The sequence below is a fragment of the Protopterus annectens genome, chromosome 15.part0, assembly GCF_019279795.1.
Source record: "Protopterus annectens isolate FY-2018-M chromosome 15.part0, PAN1.0, whole genome shotgun sequence".
Taxonomy (NCBI): domain Eukaryota; kingdom Metazoa; phylum Chordata; order Ceratodontiformes; family Protopteridae; genus Protopterus; species Protopterus annectens.
The window spans coordinates 436,521,823-436,538,267 of NC_056749.1; the positions used below are offsets into that span (position 1 = coordinate 436,521,823).

General features: G+C 41.7%; 1 protein-coding gene across 1 annotated transcript in view; it reads left to right on the plus strand.

The window, feature by feature from the left end:
* ANKRD46 (ankyrin repeat domain 46) overlaps positions 1-16,091 on the plus strand; it is a 155,225-nt gene extending 139,134 nt beyond the window's left edge. Inside the window, exon 5 of the mRNA XM_044057177.1 lies at positions 14,365-16,091. Within this exon, the coding sequence (XP_043913112.1) occupies positions 14,365-14,581 (217 nt within the window). The 3' untranslated portion in view covers positions 14,582-16,091. The remainder of the gene's footprint in view (positions 1-14,364) is intronic.
* The last annotated feature ends 354 nt before the right edge of the window (positions 16,092-16,445 follow it).

The window sequence follows — 16,445 nt, forward strand, 5'->3', positions numbered from 1 at the left end:
CAAAGCTCCCTTCTCTCACAGGTGAACAGAGAAACTTCCTTCTGTCCAAGTAAGGTATGTGCAAACACAGAGATTTGTAACACAGCCCTGAATTCAGCACTAACCTGAAAATTGGACTATATTAGCTAGAAAGGCAGGAAACCAGTAGATATATATATTTTTTTCAGAAAATAAAGCAGATACAATAAAAAAAAAAAAACACTTTAAATGCACATAAAAATATGCTTATTACATATCTTAGTTCAGAGTTGTAGTCAATGCCACTAATAATAAAGTAGGAATAAAGTAGGAAGAAACTTTATTTCTTTAGTAGTAGGAAGATATTTCTAAAGTAGGAAAAAACTTTATTTCTTTGATGTCTCTCCCTCTTGGCTAATTCATGCTGTCCATTTCCTGTGATTCACAGAGCTTATCGTACGACTCCACAATCCCTGGCTTTTTCAGCTTCACAGTATTCTATTGGTGAGCCATTAGTCCCATGCATACAGGATTTAACATTTTGCCATACAGTCATTTTCGCCCAGCATATGCCCCATCACCACTGTTATTCATGTAGTCATCAAAAACCTAATCTTCAGTTCTCCCATTTTTGCTATATTCCCACTTTAGACTATCCCCTTAAAATGTCTTTAGAATGCCTACTACGCATTTCACTGTCCCTTCCTTCCAAGCTGAGACATCCTTAACTTTAGTAGTCTGTGCAAAATTCTTCAATTTCATTGCTTTACCCAGTAGTACTTTTTAGTTAGATCTGTCTCTTTCCCTTCCCATTTAGTGCCAGCTGCATCACTCACATAGCCTTAACACCATCTTCCTAGCCCCCTGATATTCTACCTCACCACTTTCCCATGTTCTTACTGTCTTTTTCAACTGGCACACAGAGCCAAACGTGATTATACCTCCAGTGCTTCTTTACTTTCAGCTACTCAGTGTTCATTAAATATCAACTATAATTACTGCATTTAACACTTTCCATCCATTATTTTCACCTCAGTTAATACTGTAACATAACTTTGTTGCTAGCTCTCTCATCAAAAACTGTTTTCAAATTGCCCCAATGTTACTCTTTTCTCATATTAGATCTTGCACTAAAATAGCTTTGTAAGGCTTACTGCTCACTTCACAAGATCACTAACTTCACATTAACAGGATTCTCTTGCTTCTTGCAACCAGCACATGTTCATCACAGTTACGTAATTCACTTCATGTGTGCCTTTACATCCTTTCTTTATGCTCCCCCATTAAACAATATCTCATTGCCCAGTAAAATTTCCTAGTAAATAGTGTGTGCTTTTCATGTACATGTCCCTGCCTTGTGATCAAAACTTAGAGTAAATAGAAGTAATCAAATTACCTGTTCTTGCCATTTGAACATACCCTAGTCTATCAAAAAACAAGAAAGAGAATAGTCCAATTAATTCCCATTTGCTTATCATAATACTGTACCACTTTCCATCCCATTCAGTGCACACATTTTTCATATGTAGAATTTCCCCTTAATCCCTGTGGCCGTATCGTGGCCAGGCTGTAACCCAAAAAGGCTACTGCAGCAGTGATCTATTTAGAACATCTACTGTTATGGAAATTCACTGCCACAACTGTACATTTCATTAGAGCAGAATTATGTGACTAACAACCTGAGTAGGACCAGGTCAGACTGTCATAAATGGAAATAAAATTTCATGGTCTTCCAAGTAATTATTCACTTGTGGGGAAACTCTTCAAAAGCTTTGTTTGCCTCCATTCCCAGCACACATTTAAAAGTAGTTTTGCTCCAGGCCTTCTTGCAAAAAGACCTAAAGGACAGATGCCTTTTCATTCCTATGGGTAGGAATGTTCCTGTACATCATTCCAGCCCTTTTACTGATATCTAGAGTTCTTGTAAAGATCCAAAAATACTCTCCATAAGTTATTCTGGTAACTTCTTTTTGGCCCAGGCAGCAGTAGCTCCATCTTATTTTGAAAATGGTCAAGGGGAATTACCAAAAGCTTCCTCACAGGTTGTACTTACACATGGTGGGAGCTTCTTGTTCCACCCAATCTCAAAAACAGTTCCTGAAAGGAGTTTTACATGTCTGTCCACCTATGAAATAGGTAGCTCCTCCATGGGATCCTAACTTTGTTCTTACAAAACATACACTTTTTCCTTGTGAAGTAACTCACAAGGCTTATTTGAAGTTCTTATCATGGAAAACAGTGTTAGTCATTGTTGCGACTTCTGCAAGAAGAGTATCCAAGTTGCAAGTTCTTATGGTGACTCAACCCTGTCTCACCTTTCATAAATAGAGGGTATCTTTAACAACCAACCTTTCCTTTATGCCTAAAGTAATTTCAGAGTTGACTTTAAACCTGTCCATTCATCTCCCAGTTCTCTTTCCAGAACCAAAAACTAAGGGAGAGCAACTTCTGTGCACTGTGGATGTCCACAGATAATTCCAATACTGTGTTGACAGGACAAAGGAATTCTAACTAATCATTTATTTCTTATGAAAGTAAAAGAAAGGGACAATCAATGTCAAACTGTTTCCAAATGGTTGTTTCATTTCATTCATTTTTTTATTATTTGTACCATGACAAGGCATTTTCTAGTAAAGTCACAGCCACTTTATCAGGGCTGAGGCTACTTTTGCTGCTTTTTGGAAAGGGACGGATTCTAAAAATATTCTAGATACAGCAGCTTGATCTTCTACTCCTACTTTTACTAAGCACTACAAAATTGAGTATCTCTAGGACCAGGGCAGGGTTTGCTACAGCCATCATCCAAGTGCTCCTAGATCCTCATCCTTCCTCCTCCCTTTCTAAGCTTTTATTCATCCCATATAGCCTATGCTACTTTAACATGGATCTAATGATGAACATAGTACAGTTACTTTAAGTAAACTTACAACAACACTAGATGTTTGAATAGACAGATCATTGTTAGAATGCAAACACCCTCCCTTCTCACTACTACTTGTTTTTTGCCAGGGTGGGAGCCCCTATCTTTTCCCTTTAATTTTAGTATAATTTGGTGTCCTGACTGAAATCATTGTTGCAGTATTCTTAATGTATGGGTTTTCATCCACTGACATCTGGTTAGTGTAGCAAAGCTTTACCTTCCCAAGGCCATATGTCAGATGTGTGATTTCAGTTTGTATGCGTGGGAGTATATAGGTTGGATGTATGCACAAGTAACCTCAGACTGTCTTACTACCAGCCCACATGCAGGTCGTGCATCTGTCAGACTGATCTGTGTTGGATTGTTGCTTCATTTTTTCACTTATCAGGTAAGTAACCTATTGGGGAACCTTCCTTTCTCGTATTTTTGAACTGTGTAGATCGTTTTTGTTAGATGTCAGCCAGGAGGGGTAAATGTGAGTATGGTAGGCAGATCATACAAGAACATGCATACCAAGTGCCTTTTTTTGTTTAGACCTGGAGGACGACTACAAAGCCTGCTCTGACAGTTGTTTGTTTCAAAAACCCTTAGGTCAAGGCTTTCCTTCAAACTCTGCATCTAAAATGTCTGGCATAAGCTAAAATGGTGGAATTCCTAGCATCAGATGTCAACCTTCCACCAAAGAAGAAACTCAGGAGACCCCTGAGACAATTAAAATTCTAACATACCTGAGTCAGATGCACCTGTAGAGGTTGCAGAACCCATGGTTCATCAGATACCTTCTCAGTTGACTGCTACAGAGACCCCACCAGAGGCCACTATAGCTTCTGAGGCCTGCAGGCTGCAAACACCTCAGCTGAACCACTCATTATTTTTTGAGGGATCACAAGTAATCCCTCAAATCCTAGTCTAGGAAGTGGTTCCAGACACTGTCATTGAAGTACGCCAAGGTTGCGAACTATGGAGACTCATTCAGGCAGACATCATGCCAAAAAAGGCAAAACAAAAAAAAACTAGCCATGTGACCTCCCCTATATCTTCCAAAGAAGAAGAATGGAATCATTTCTCAAAGGGCTTATTTAAAGCTATCATGGCTCTGAAGCCTCCTCCTTTTGTGACCCAGCTACCACAGGCCACACCACAAAAACAATTTCAGGATCATATGTTCATAGGTGTGTAGTAGGCTAACGGCCCTGGAGCCTTTACAAGCCTAGCCCATAGGATTATCCTGGCATCGTGCCACCCAACCTTAGTTTTCAGTGCCTCTGTCAAGTAGAGCCACTGGAGTGATACCTGGGGTGAATTTTCTATTTCCCATCCAGTCATAAAGATTTCTCTTGAAGAGGGCCAGTGAGGTGCTCTGTTTGACATGTATGGGAAGTCTATTCCATAGCATGGACAGTCTCTGGGTTATGAACCTGTCCCTCCAGCATGTTCTGTTGACTGTGGTAATGAGGTTGAGGTCTCTGGAGCATGTGGTGCAGAGGGATTGGGATTTTTTTTAGATGTAGCATTTCTAATAGAGCTGGGTTAGACATGGCTTTATAAGTCGAGCAGAGATCGCCTCTAAGTAGGTGATATGAGACAGAGAATAGTTGGAGGTTTTTGAGTCTGTCCATATAGGACAAGTGTTTAAGGCCTAAGATCCTGTTTGTGAGGTACTTTTGCAGACTCTCCAGTTGTTGCTGGTGTCTAGTGAGGTACATGCCAAATGGGGCATTGTACTCAATGATTGGCCTAATGAGGGAAGAGTAGAGGGAGACAATGACCTCTTTCTTCCTGGATGCAAAACCTTTAGTAATGAGATGTGCCACATAGGACTTTTTGACCACAGTGGCAGTGTGGTGATCAAAAGGGAGGTTGCTGTCAACCTGTGTTCCCAGATCTCTTATAACGCCTTCTGTGTTCAGTGGACTACCATCGATGTAGTTCATGGGAACTGGGTTTTTCCCAAAGGGGATGATGATAATTTTTTTTGCATTGAGCTTAAGGCTATGGTTCTGACACCAGTCATTGGTCTCAGTGAGGCCTTTCTGTAGGATATCACCATCACTTGGGGAGTTAATAATGGCTCCCAACTTGCAATCATCTGCGAACTTTGTCAGCCAGAGTCCCTTCGTGTTGGACTGGACTTTTGAGAAGTAGATACCAAACAGGAGAGGACCCAGGACTGCTCTCTGTGGGACTCCACTCGTGACTGGTCGGCAGTCTGACTTGGAGTCAGCTACTTTCACACTGTGGGTTCTATCTGTGAGCCAGTTGGCAACCCACCTAGTGATATAGGGGTTGATGCCTAGCTTAGTGAATTTTTCTATGATTCCTGAGTGGGGAATGATATCAGAGGTCTTGGCCAGATCAAGGTAGGCTGTATTGAACCACCTTGCCTTCATCCACAGCTCTGGTGATTGACTCAGAGAAGTCGACCAAGTTGAGCAGGCATGATCTACCCTTCACAAAGCCAAACTGTGTGGGATCCAGAGTTTGGAGATTCCCTATATCCTTGTTTATTAGGTCCATGATGATGCATTCCATAGCTTTGCATATCAGACTTGTCAGGCTAATGGGGCAATAGTTCCTAGGCTTTGTAGTTGCTCCTCCTTTGTGGAGAGGGATGACTATAGCAGTGTGCCATTTGGTAATGACAAAGCATGGGATGAGGCTGTGATTGAACAGGGCACACAGGTGAGTTGCCAGTTCACTCTGTAGTTCATGTAGAACACAGCCAGAGGATATTGTCAGGTCCCATAGATGCTGTTTTCTTGGCCTTGAACAGTGCTGTTTTAACCTGTGCAGCAGTAATACTGGGTGCCTGGCAATCTACTGGTATAGTGATTGGTCCTTGGGGGGGGGGGGGGAGTACAGTTGGCACTGAATCTGTTGGCCAGTATACTGGCAATATCTTTTGACTCAGTATAGAAAGAACCATTGTGCAGTAGCTCAGAGCAAATATGGGTATTGTTGTGGAGATTCTTTACATAACTATAGAAGGCCTTGTGGTTGTCTTTACTATCTGCTGCAATTCTGTTTTCATAGCTAGCTTTAGTGGATTTAATGAGGGATCTCAACTTTTTGTTGAGGCTGATAAGGGAGTTTTTCCAGTCTTGGGACTTCACCTTATTCCACATCAGTTTCCTCCTCCTGTTGTAGAGTTTGTTTATGGCAAGGGACCACCAGATTGGCTTCGTTTTTTGGAGGCGAGCATCTTGGTTCTGTTGGGTATGGCGAGATCAATGCATTTGTGTACGTGTTCATACAATTCATTGGTGTATGATTTGGCGGTCATACTATTCTCTATTTGCATGGGTGCCATGAAGTTAGCCACCTCTGTTTTTAGGAGCCCAAAGTTAGCTTTGGAGAAGGGGGATGTGGATTTCCAAGGTGATTAGTTTGTGGTCAGTTCTAACCAGGGAGGAGCTGACTATGTGTGTAGAGCAACGGTCGACAAATGTTAGTAATGACCAGGTCAAGGATGTTGCTACCTCTAGTGGGAGTACGAATCAGCTGGTCCAGGGCATAGGATCCCAAAGTTAGCTTTGGAGAAGTTTTTTATGGTGGTTACCTTTGTGGGGGGGTGGATTTCCAAGGTGATTACTTTATGGTCAGATCTAACCAGGGAGGCATTGACTATTGGTGCAGAGCAACAGCCACCCATGTTAGTAATGACCAGGTCAAGGATGTTGCTACCTGTAGTAGAGGTAACAACAACCTGGTCCAGCACTTTGGAATTAATGAATTCCAGGAATTGGTGGGCAAGTGTATTGGTACGAGTAGTTTTCCCAGTTAATGGAGGGGTAGTTGAAGTTGCCCAGTATGAGTGTGTTAGGTTCAACCCTAATATTCTCCAGGGTGCTTAGGAACGTGGAGTGAGTGTCTTGGGACATGGTTGGGGACCTATAACAGCCTACAACCTGAAATCGTTCTGAAGTATCTCTGATGCATTATGTCTACCAGTCTGGAGGTGTGCGCATCCTTTATGAATATGGAAACACCACCACCTTTAGAGCATCGGTCCAAGTTCTGGAGCTGAAAGGTGTGGAGAGTTATAGCCTGGTAGTGCAGGGGTGCTTTCTGCTGCCTTGAACCAGGTGTCTGTTACAGCACAAATGTTGATGTTCTCCATTTTAAGGAGTGCTTCGAGTGAGTGCATTTTGAGATTTTAGACTTCTAGCATTGAGCAGCATGACTCTCAGATTGCATTTGCTTGTAGCTGTTATGGTGGTAATTTGGTCTTTAGTACACCGCCTAAAAAAGGCACTATAGGGGTGGCAAGAGCCTTGGCCAGACTCTGGAAGCCCAGGGGTGACAGATGCAGGCCATCTCTGGCAAAGCATCGAGGTCTGTCAGTCATGTCATCCCAGGCAGACAGATACTGGATCCCCTTAGAATGACACCAGAAACTTAGCCAGTTGTTGAAATCAATCATTTTCTGCTTGTACTGTGGTATCATTCTGGGTGATGGTAGGGTGCTGCTCAGGGCTAGGGTCGTATCCTCCTGGGCTACATAATCCGAGAATTCCTCCACATTTCTCTTCATGTAGTCCAGGGAGGTATGTCTCAGGTCATTCACATCCACATCCACATGTACAATGACATATTTGTACCTGTGGTGGATACTGGCACCTGACGGGCAGCTGACTATTACGTTCTCCTTATTTAACCTAGTGAGTGGGACATCAGTGTGCCTCACTGTCAAGTCACCTATGACTAGTGTGCTGGGCATGCTGTTTTGCCTTAGGGGCTTTGGTTCAGTGGCACATTGTTTAGGAGAGTTATGTGTCTCATGATTAGTGTGTTGTGGTGGTCGAGTGCGTTTCTGCCTTGGAGGTCTCTGCTGTTTGGGTAGATTTTTATTGAGAGCCTCCACGAAGGTGGGTGTGTGGTTTGTGTTTTTATGTGAAGGCAGTGCTGGTGTGTGTTCTGGAGGGCTGTGTGTTCCATGTGGTGTGGTGCAAGTGTTGACCTTCTCCTCTTGACCAGCTATTCTTGTCTTAGCTGGAGAGTGCGTGGCTTCTGATTTGGATACATAAGTGTATCTCTCGCAAGTCTGAGTGTTGGGAGGTAAGAGGAGGTGGTTGTCAGTGTACATGAGGCAGTTGCTATATTGCCTCAGGATGCCCAAGTTCACCAGGTTAACAGGAGAAAGCACAGGGAATTGATGTTTAGACATGCCTGGAGGGGTGAGCATTAATAATAAGTACTGGAGCTGTTTCCTTGTAGAATGTTTAGTGCTGGTAGCACTTTTGTGTGCTACAATAATTGCTACAAGAACTCTGGTATGGTAGAGTGCTAGACTAATAAGCTAGTAAAAGTGCAGGAGAGGAGAGAACTAGCAGATCTAAGGGAAAAATTAAAGAGCAGACTTTGGTACCTCTCAGAAGCTTACAAACAGTCCTGGATACAGCAAATTTGTATCTGGACTAGACTAGTTACAGGAAAGGTGGGAAACAAGCACAATGCGGGCTTTTACACCAGAAAGTTGAAAGAGAGGGAAAAACTGTCCAACAGCCAATAAACTACAAATTATGGGCCAGGAACCACTCCTCTTGTGGTAGATAAGCTACCTAGTGCTTACCACTCCCACTGATAGGCTAGAAGGCTTCCCTCAACACAGAAAGGCTTGGGGGGGGGGGCGCAGAAGCTTACATACAGTCTTGGATACAGCAAATCTGTATCTGGACTAGATTAGTTATAGGAAAGCTGGGAAACAAGCACAAATGCAGCATTTTAAACCAGAAAGTTGAAGGAGATGGAAAAAGTGCTCAACAGGACTATAAACTACAATTCCTGGGCCAGAAATCACTCCTCTTATGGTAGATAGGTTACCTAGTGCTTACCACTCCCACTGATAAGCTAAAAGGCTTCCCTCATCACAGAAAGGCTTGGGGGCCTCAGAAGCTTATAAACAGTCCTGGAGACATGGATTCTTCCATGATGCAGATTCTGATAATTCTCTAGACTATTCTTCACTAAAGCATTCCACAGAACAGCTTCCTTCAAATGAAGCAGACTCCCTTTCTTCTGACTCTCTTATTGAGGAGGCCGCTTTTGGAGAAACTATTCAGAACATGATGAGGTACTTTGAATGACAAAGCAAATTTCTGTTCAAAAGAGATACTGTAGTCTTTTAGGAATGGGCACACCAGCCCCTTCTCCACGCCATCCAGTACTAGTTGCATATCAGGATGCCTTTCAGTCAAAATCGTCAGCTCCTAAATCTCAACCACTATCATGTAAAAGACCAGATAGATTCTGTAAGGTACCTGATGAACTTAAATACCTGTATATGAATCCTGTGGCTGACCTTGTTGCAGGCTGTCTTTCCTTGGCTAAGACATCTAAGTTATTTCCCATTGCTAATGCCCTTCCCACAGGCAAGGGTAGTAGGGGCTAATGATATCTCTGGTTGTTGATAGGTGGGGAAAGAAGATATAGACCTCCTCCGCCCTTGCATTCAGAGCAAGATACAAATGACAAAATATTTGCTCTGTATCCTGCAGTCTTTGCATAAGGTCATGTCAGACCTACAGTCGGCAGATTCTAAGCAGCTAATGCAGGTCTTATTGTCTCATGCTACTCAGATTGCCAGACACAGTTTTGTTGCTGTGGATGCCTGTAGGTTCAGTCATTAGATTGTATGTGTGGTTGATCTGTCAAACTCATCCCTGAGAACATCAAATCTAAATCCTAGATTCGCCCTTAGACAAAGGTCTGTTGTTTGGCCCAGAAGCTGCCAATTTCTTAAAAGCCCTATAAGGTAAGACTGTGAAAAACTGTAGGCAAATTTTATTTTCTACAGCCCCTGGATACCACATGAAAGAGTGTAGGCAAATTTAAGTTTCTACAACTTGTAGATACCACAGAAACTACCCATCCAAATCCACTTCTTTTGTTAAGAGGGACCCTAGGTCCATTCACAAAGAAAAATACCAAGAAAAAGACAAACCATGCAAGGATTCTCCTTTCAAGAAGGCTTCCCTTTGGAAGCAAAAACCTGTGACTACCTTCCCAACTACAACTTCCACTCCACAACCCCTCCAATCCTCTTTTCAAAAGGCTTTCCTTGTCTCTCACTCCCTGGGAAATGGTAACTACAGAAAATTCTGACTATCATTATTGAAGACTGTGCCATGTCTTGGGAAAGTCTCTCCCTGTAAGGGGCCTCCCTCCACTACCACTCAACTAGCTTCCTTTGCTCTATCCTGGTATTCAGAGCTTACTAGGTCAGGGAACCATAGAAAGAGTGCTGATGTCCTTTTTAGGAAAGTTTCTATTCCAAAAATTTCTGGTGCCAAAAAAGGATGGACAATGGAAACCCAATCTGGATCTCTCTCTTCTAAACACTTTTTTAAAATGACCCACCTTCAAAATGTTCTCTGTTGCACACCGTTCTGCTTTTCATTCTTCCTCACGCCTTTCTTGTATTACTAGACCTACAGAGTGCATGCTGTCACATTTCCATTCTACTGTCTTGCAGGAGATTCCTCAGATTTTTCTCTGGCATCTCATTTTCAGTTTAGTGCTTTGCCCTTTGGTCTGAGTCTGGCACCAAGGGTTTTTACAAAGTGCCTAGCTGTAATGGTGGCTTTCTGCCACACACAGGGAATTCAAACTTTCCCTTACCTGGACAACCTACTGATTCAAGCTGTCTCCGTGGACATCCTCCTTGAAAATGTACATTACATGGTACATCTATCAATCCTAGGGTTCATAATTAACTTCGAAAAATCCTCTCTCAAACACACTCAGGACTTTGTTTTCTTGGGTTGCAGACAAGACACACGCAGAATGCTCATCTTTCTTCCTGAAGGAAAATTTCTCCATCTGGCCACTTTTTCGAAAACCTCTACTGATTGAGTCACTGCACAGCAAGGAGGATACTCAGGGCCTTGGGTTTCATAGCAGCTACCATCCCAATGCTTCCACCTGCCAGACTATACATGCAGAAAATTCAGTAGTACTTAAAATCAGTATGGTCCAGACATTCCCACCCCTTGGATACCCTGGTCCCTCTCTTACTTTGCTACAGAAAGGAGCTGCTCTGGTGGGAGAAGCAGGTCACGATCAACCCAGTTCTTCCTTTCACCCCAGTCCCCTCCCCCCATGAAATTCTTCACACAAATGCCTCAGACAGGGCATGGACAGGATCTCACAGAGTGCAGGGGGGTGGCCTTCTCTTCTCCCTCCTGAAAGAACACATCAACGTGAAAAAAATGAATGATGCAGATCTTCTCCCATCTATGGAAGCCAAGCATACAAATGGTGTGCAACAACACTACAGTCATATGGTATCTGAACAAACAGGGGCACAAGGTCTTATCCACTTGCTGGCTAGCACAGGAGGCATGACACCTAGCCACACAAATGGGCATGACTCTGATAGCAGCATACATTCCCTCACTGGAGAATGTATTAGCAGACTGCTTAAACAGGTACCTGGAGGACTGTCACAAATGGAGCCTGAACAGACAGGTCTTCAAAACAATCAGGCACCAGTGGGGAACACCACAAATAGACTTTTTGCGTCACCAGATAACCACCAGCTTCCTCTGTTCTGCACCAGGAGCCCTTCTCCCTTAGCTTGGAGGACAGATGCAGTCTCTTTCCAGTGGTCATTGAGGTTCCTGTATGCCTTCCCCTCTCTGCCACTGTCTCCAAAAGTCCTTCCAAAAGGAAGCTCCAAAACTTCTACTCCTGGGCCCTTTCTGGCCAAGACAGTATTAGTTTTCCTTCCTACTACTCCTGTTCAAGAAAAACTGTTGGGAAAATACCATTGCAACCAGATCTGTTAACTCAGTAGCAAGGTCTACTTCTCCATCCAAATCTAGCCTGTCTCATTTTCTGGATGACAGGATTCTGATTCCTAAAAGACACCTTTCTTTCTGAGGAGGTGTTTCAGGTTTTACAGAAAGCCAGATAACATACTCTCAGAAAATCATATACAGCTAAGTGGAAAAGATTTTCTATTTGGTGCAACAAGCACAGCCAGGATCCATTCTTTTCAAATTTTCTCTTTGTCTAAGTATATCTGCAAATTGTTGCATTCTGATCTGGCTTACTCTACCATTAAAGCGGATCCTTCTTGCCTCATGACTGCCCTTTCATGTCCAAGACGGAGATCAAACTTTTCTTGAGGGGAGTCTTGCATCTCAAACCTCCAAGGAAACCTATTTCTCCTGTCTGGGATCTCAACTTTGTGTTGGAAAACTTTTGTTCCCTTTCATTTGAGCCAGCAGTTTCTGCCACTTTAAAATTCTGCACCTTGAAAACTATCCCTTTGCTGGCTCTTGCCTCTGCTTGTAGAATGTCTGAACTTTAGGTGCTTATAGCTATTCCACCCATCCTCATTTTTCCACAGAGACAGGATAGCACTTGGGGCCAATCATTCATTCATGGCTAAGGTAGTGAATAAGATGTTCCTAAATTAGGCTATCCACCTGCCTACCTTTTTTCTCAATCCCCAGAATAAGGGGAAAAGAATTCTCCACTCTCTAGACATTCCCAGGCAGGTTTGGTTCTATATGGACAACATACTCTCTGTAGCCAACCTCCCTCCTCTCTATCTCCTTCGGTTCTGGGAAAAACCCATATGTTAGGAATATGGCAACAATGATTTCTGTCAGGACATAGTACAGCTGTGTAAGAACTTAACATAACAGTAGATGTTCTACTGATGACTGTTGTGAAATTCCTTCCCTCCCTCCTTCCCGTTTTCTTCATCTGCTCCATTATTACTCTTTCCCTTAGTTCTACACCAACACCTCTATACCACCTTTGCGGAGTTTACTTAACCTGCTCAGGCTACACCCCTTATATCTGACAAGTTTCCTCTCTCAGTAGTCTTCAGGCTCCTGGCTTGGAAATAGTCTGAGGTACTTGTGCGCAGATCCATACATACGAGCTGAGGTCATGCATCAGGTGTATGCTCTCAGGAGGGAAAAGCTGTGAAACCCAACCGGATGTTAACAGACAAAAACTCAACATTAAAATTACTGCAACAGTGATCAGTAGGGCATTTACTGCTGTGGTGAGTTCTAACACAACTGTAATTTCTTAGGAGAGCTCTAGCCTCCCTTGTTCTGAGACAAAAAAGCTCTGCATTTTGGTTCCCATATGTCTGCTTGTATACTAGAGGTTCTCCCGTTCGATTCTCGGCTGGAGCGCCTTCTTTGTAGAGTTTGCATGCCCTTCCCGCAGTCAAGTGACATTAAAGGCATGCAGGTATGTGAGCGTGAATGGGCGTGCCTTCGTTGAAGGTTGGCCATCGGGCTGGCAACTCAGCACTGTAAAATCCACTGCCAATCATGAGCAGACCGGAGTTCCTCTGTGGCAACCCCTAACCTGGAAAAGCCGAAAGACATACATACATGTCTGCTTGTGTACGGTCTCTCCCTTGAGCTCTGATTGTCATATGGGTGCATGGAAGATGCCCTACACATTTGGAAGCTGTCTAGACATCCAGTCCTTTACAGGGTCCATCTCATATAGTTTAGGATACTGCAGTAGTGGTCTGTTTGAACATCTACTGTTATGGTAAGTTTACTTACACGACTATACTTTATTAACGGTGCTTGCCAATGGCCTCCTCTACCATAGACAGACTTGCCTACTTACTGCAGTCCAGCCTTCTGAAGTTCATGCCAACTGGTGCATAGCCAATACATTGCTCTAAAGTGGCTTGACCCCACAAAAAAGATTAAAATCCTGTAAGCGTCTTGAACTTCACCAGATAGTCTTGACTCCATATTTGGATTCCTTGTCTTAATCTAGCGATGGTCTGTATTTATTAAATAAGAAACATAATATGCATGCTAACTTTCTCTTATGGGTAGCTTGATGTTACAGATATGCATTGGGAGAGAGCCAACTTTAATTACTTGTAAACAATGATTTTAAAAGTTTGAGCTAAGAATCCTGTAAAAGACCTGCTTGATTTAGTAAAAACATCGGTTTATAGACTGATGTAATTAATGGGTGATCAGACAATATAGTGTCGTGCACTGCTTACTACTACCCATCCTCGGGACTAACTTTTCCACCTGCTTTAAATTATTTATGTGAACTAGCTCCTCTGTTGCATACATGAGGTTTTTAATTAATTTCTAAAGGCAACTTCAATGTCTTAATATGACCATTGATAGCTTAGTGGTGAATATTGCTGCCTCACAGCTTCAATTTCATGTTCAGGCCTGACTTCTGCCCAGTGTTTGTGTAGAATTTGAATGTACTCTGCATTGGTGTGGGTTCTGTCTTGCTATTCCAGTTTCCCACCTTCACATCTTTAAAAAATTCTGGTTTATTGGCTCTTGCAAATTTTCCATATGTATTGCAATTATTTGCTGTCAAGTCATGGCCAAATAGTGCCTGTGATGATGATTGGTTCACTTATCTGGCTAGTAACGGAACAATATTTATTTTTAATCAAGAATTCTGTTAGGTAGCATTTATGTTGATTTATCTTGTATAAACATGTATTTTTTTTTCTCTAGTGCAATGGAGAGCCACTCTCTTCTTAATCCAAATCTACAGCAAGGAGAGGGTGTGCTTTCAAGTTTCCGCACCACATGGCAGGAGTTTGTTGAAGATTTAGGAATGTGGAGAGTACTGCTGCTGGTTGTTGTCATTGCATTACTTTCCCTTGGAATTGCGTATTATGTCAGTGGAGTGCTTCCATTTGTTGAAGATCAAGCTGAACTGGTGCACTGAACAAGAGAATGAAGAGTGTTCTTTTCTTAGTTCTTGTAATTTTGGGTTAACTGCTGAAACAAATTGCAGTTTAACATATACTTTTCTTTATTTCACAAACCCATTATTTTGGCTTCTCTGAGATATTCAGTTATTTAACTATTCTTTGGATGGACCATCAAAGATATAAAGATAAAATACTGTAAAGCATTTTTTCACTGGCACATTAATCATATAGAAGTAGACTGTTAAATATGTTTCTAGCACAAGCCATGGTCAATGAGAGACTGGAATGTTACCAATCGAAATGTTCCACTCTGGTTATTATCACCTTGGAAGCAAGTAAAGGTAAATACATTACATTCTGAATTGGTTTTACTTGGTTATTGTCAGAAGTGATTTTTAAAACTACCTTTTGTTCTATATCAGCTTGGTGGAACTTTGCTCCAGACAGTATCCTAAATTTTGACTGTGGTTTGTTGAGGGATCAGCACATGTGCATTTTAGGTTTTAACTGCTTGCAGTTTTGAGTACAGAAAAGTCTCTAGAAAATAAACAAAAATAGATTCTGGAGCACGAGACTGAGACAAGTAAAAAAATAAAACAAAACACTAACCTCTTTAATAAAATACACTTTTCATTCAGCTGCTATAGCCATGTTGTCACATGATTAACTCAATATAAGGTGTGTCAGTTCTCTTGTTTCTTGTCTGATGAAGTTTGGCTGTAGCAGCCGAACGAAAAGCGTATTTTATTAAAGAGCTTAGCGTTTTATTTTATTTTTTACTTGTCAGTCTCTCGTGCTCCAGAATCTATTTTTATTTATTTTCTAGTTCGCTTTGTGGTAACAGAAAAGTCTCTATCATCCAAAAATGCTGTTATAAACAACACAATGCAGTATATAATGAAAATGTGATGCATCTGTAGTTGGGCTCCTGAAGATTAAATCCTCATCGGTGGTAAAGTACTAGTGGACAGGAGTAGTACCAGCAGCTGGTTGAAACAGTAAAGGAAGGTAACTGCAAACTACAACCCATTCACATTAGTTTGATTTGCAGAGCCGTACTACAGTGTTGGCAAATCTGTTTCATTACTGTAAATTAAATAAAAGCAGTTTTTCATGTTAATTGTAGTGCATGTTTCAGAAAACTAATATTTTGAAGCAGTTCTAAAATGCTGTGACATATAGTGGATTTTAATATACTGTCCAGTAGCCTTGTCCGGAAAATTATTTTAAACTGTCAAGTAGTCATTTTCTCTCTTATTTATTGCTAAGTTACCTTTGGGTAGTTTAATCTGTGTAGTTCTGTAAAGTAGTGTTAGACTGGAAAATACAGAAAGAAATCAAATGTTTAGTTTTCACGTATCACAGTATTGACAGAGCTGCAAGCTGCAGTTCTTTTATTTTATGAAACCAACGTGTTTTAACAGTTGTAGACCTTAGTTCCTGTGTTTAAAAATGAAAAATGTTTTTTTTTTGTGAGAAATCTGACTGCATTCCTGGAATAAAATTAAAAATTGTTAAATACTGGAAGAGATGCAATTATTTTAATTGGTGATGCTGTGTTCATTATTTGTCTTTCTGCTATGTACACTTAACAGCCCTGTAAAATCCAATATCGTTTTTTTTTTCCAAGAGTTATTTTGCTTGGAAAGTTTATACAGCATTCTAATGGTTAGCATTGCTGATTCACAGTGCTTGGGGTACTTAGTCATCTCCTAATTGGGCTGACATTTGTATGGAGTTTACACATCCTTTTTGTGTTTTGTGGATTTTTGTCAGGGAATCCATTTTCCTTCCATATCCCAAATACATACAGGTATGTAAAACTGGCAATGTTCAAATTGCCACTCAGCACAAATCCAGCTTGTGACAGACTGCTCA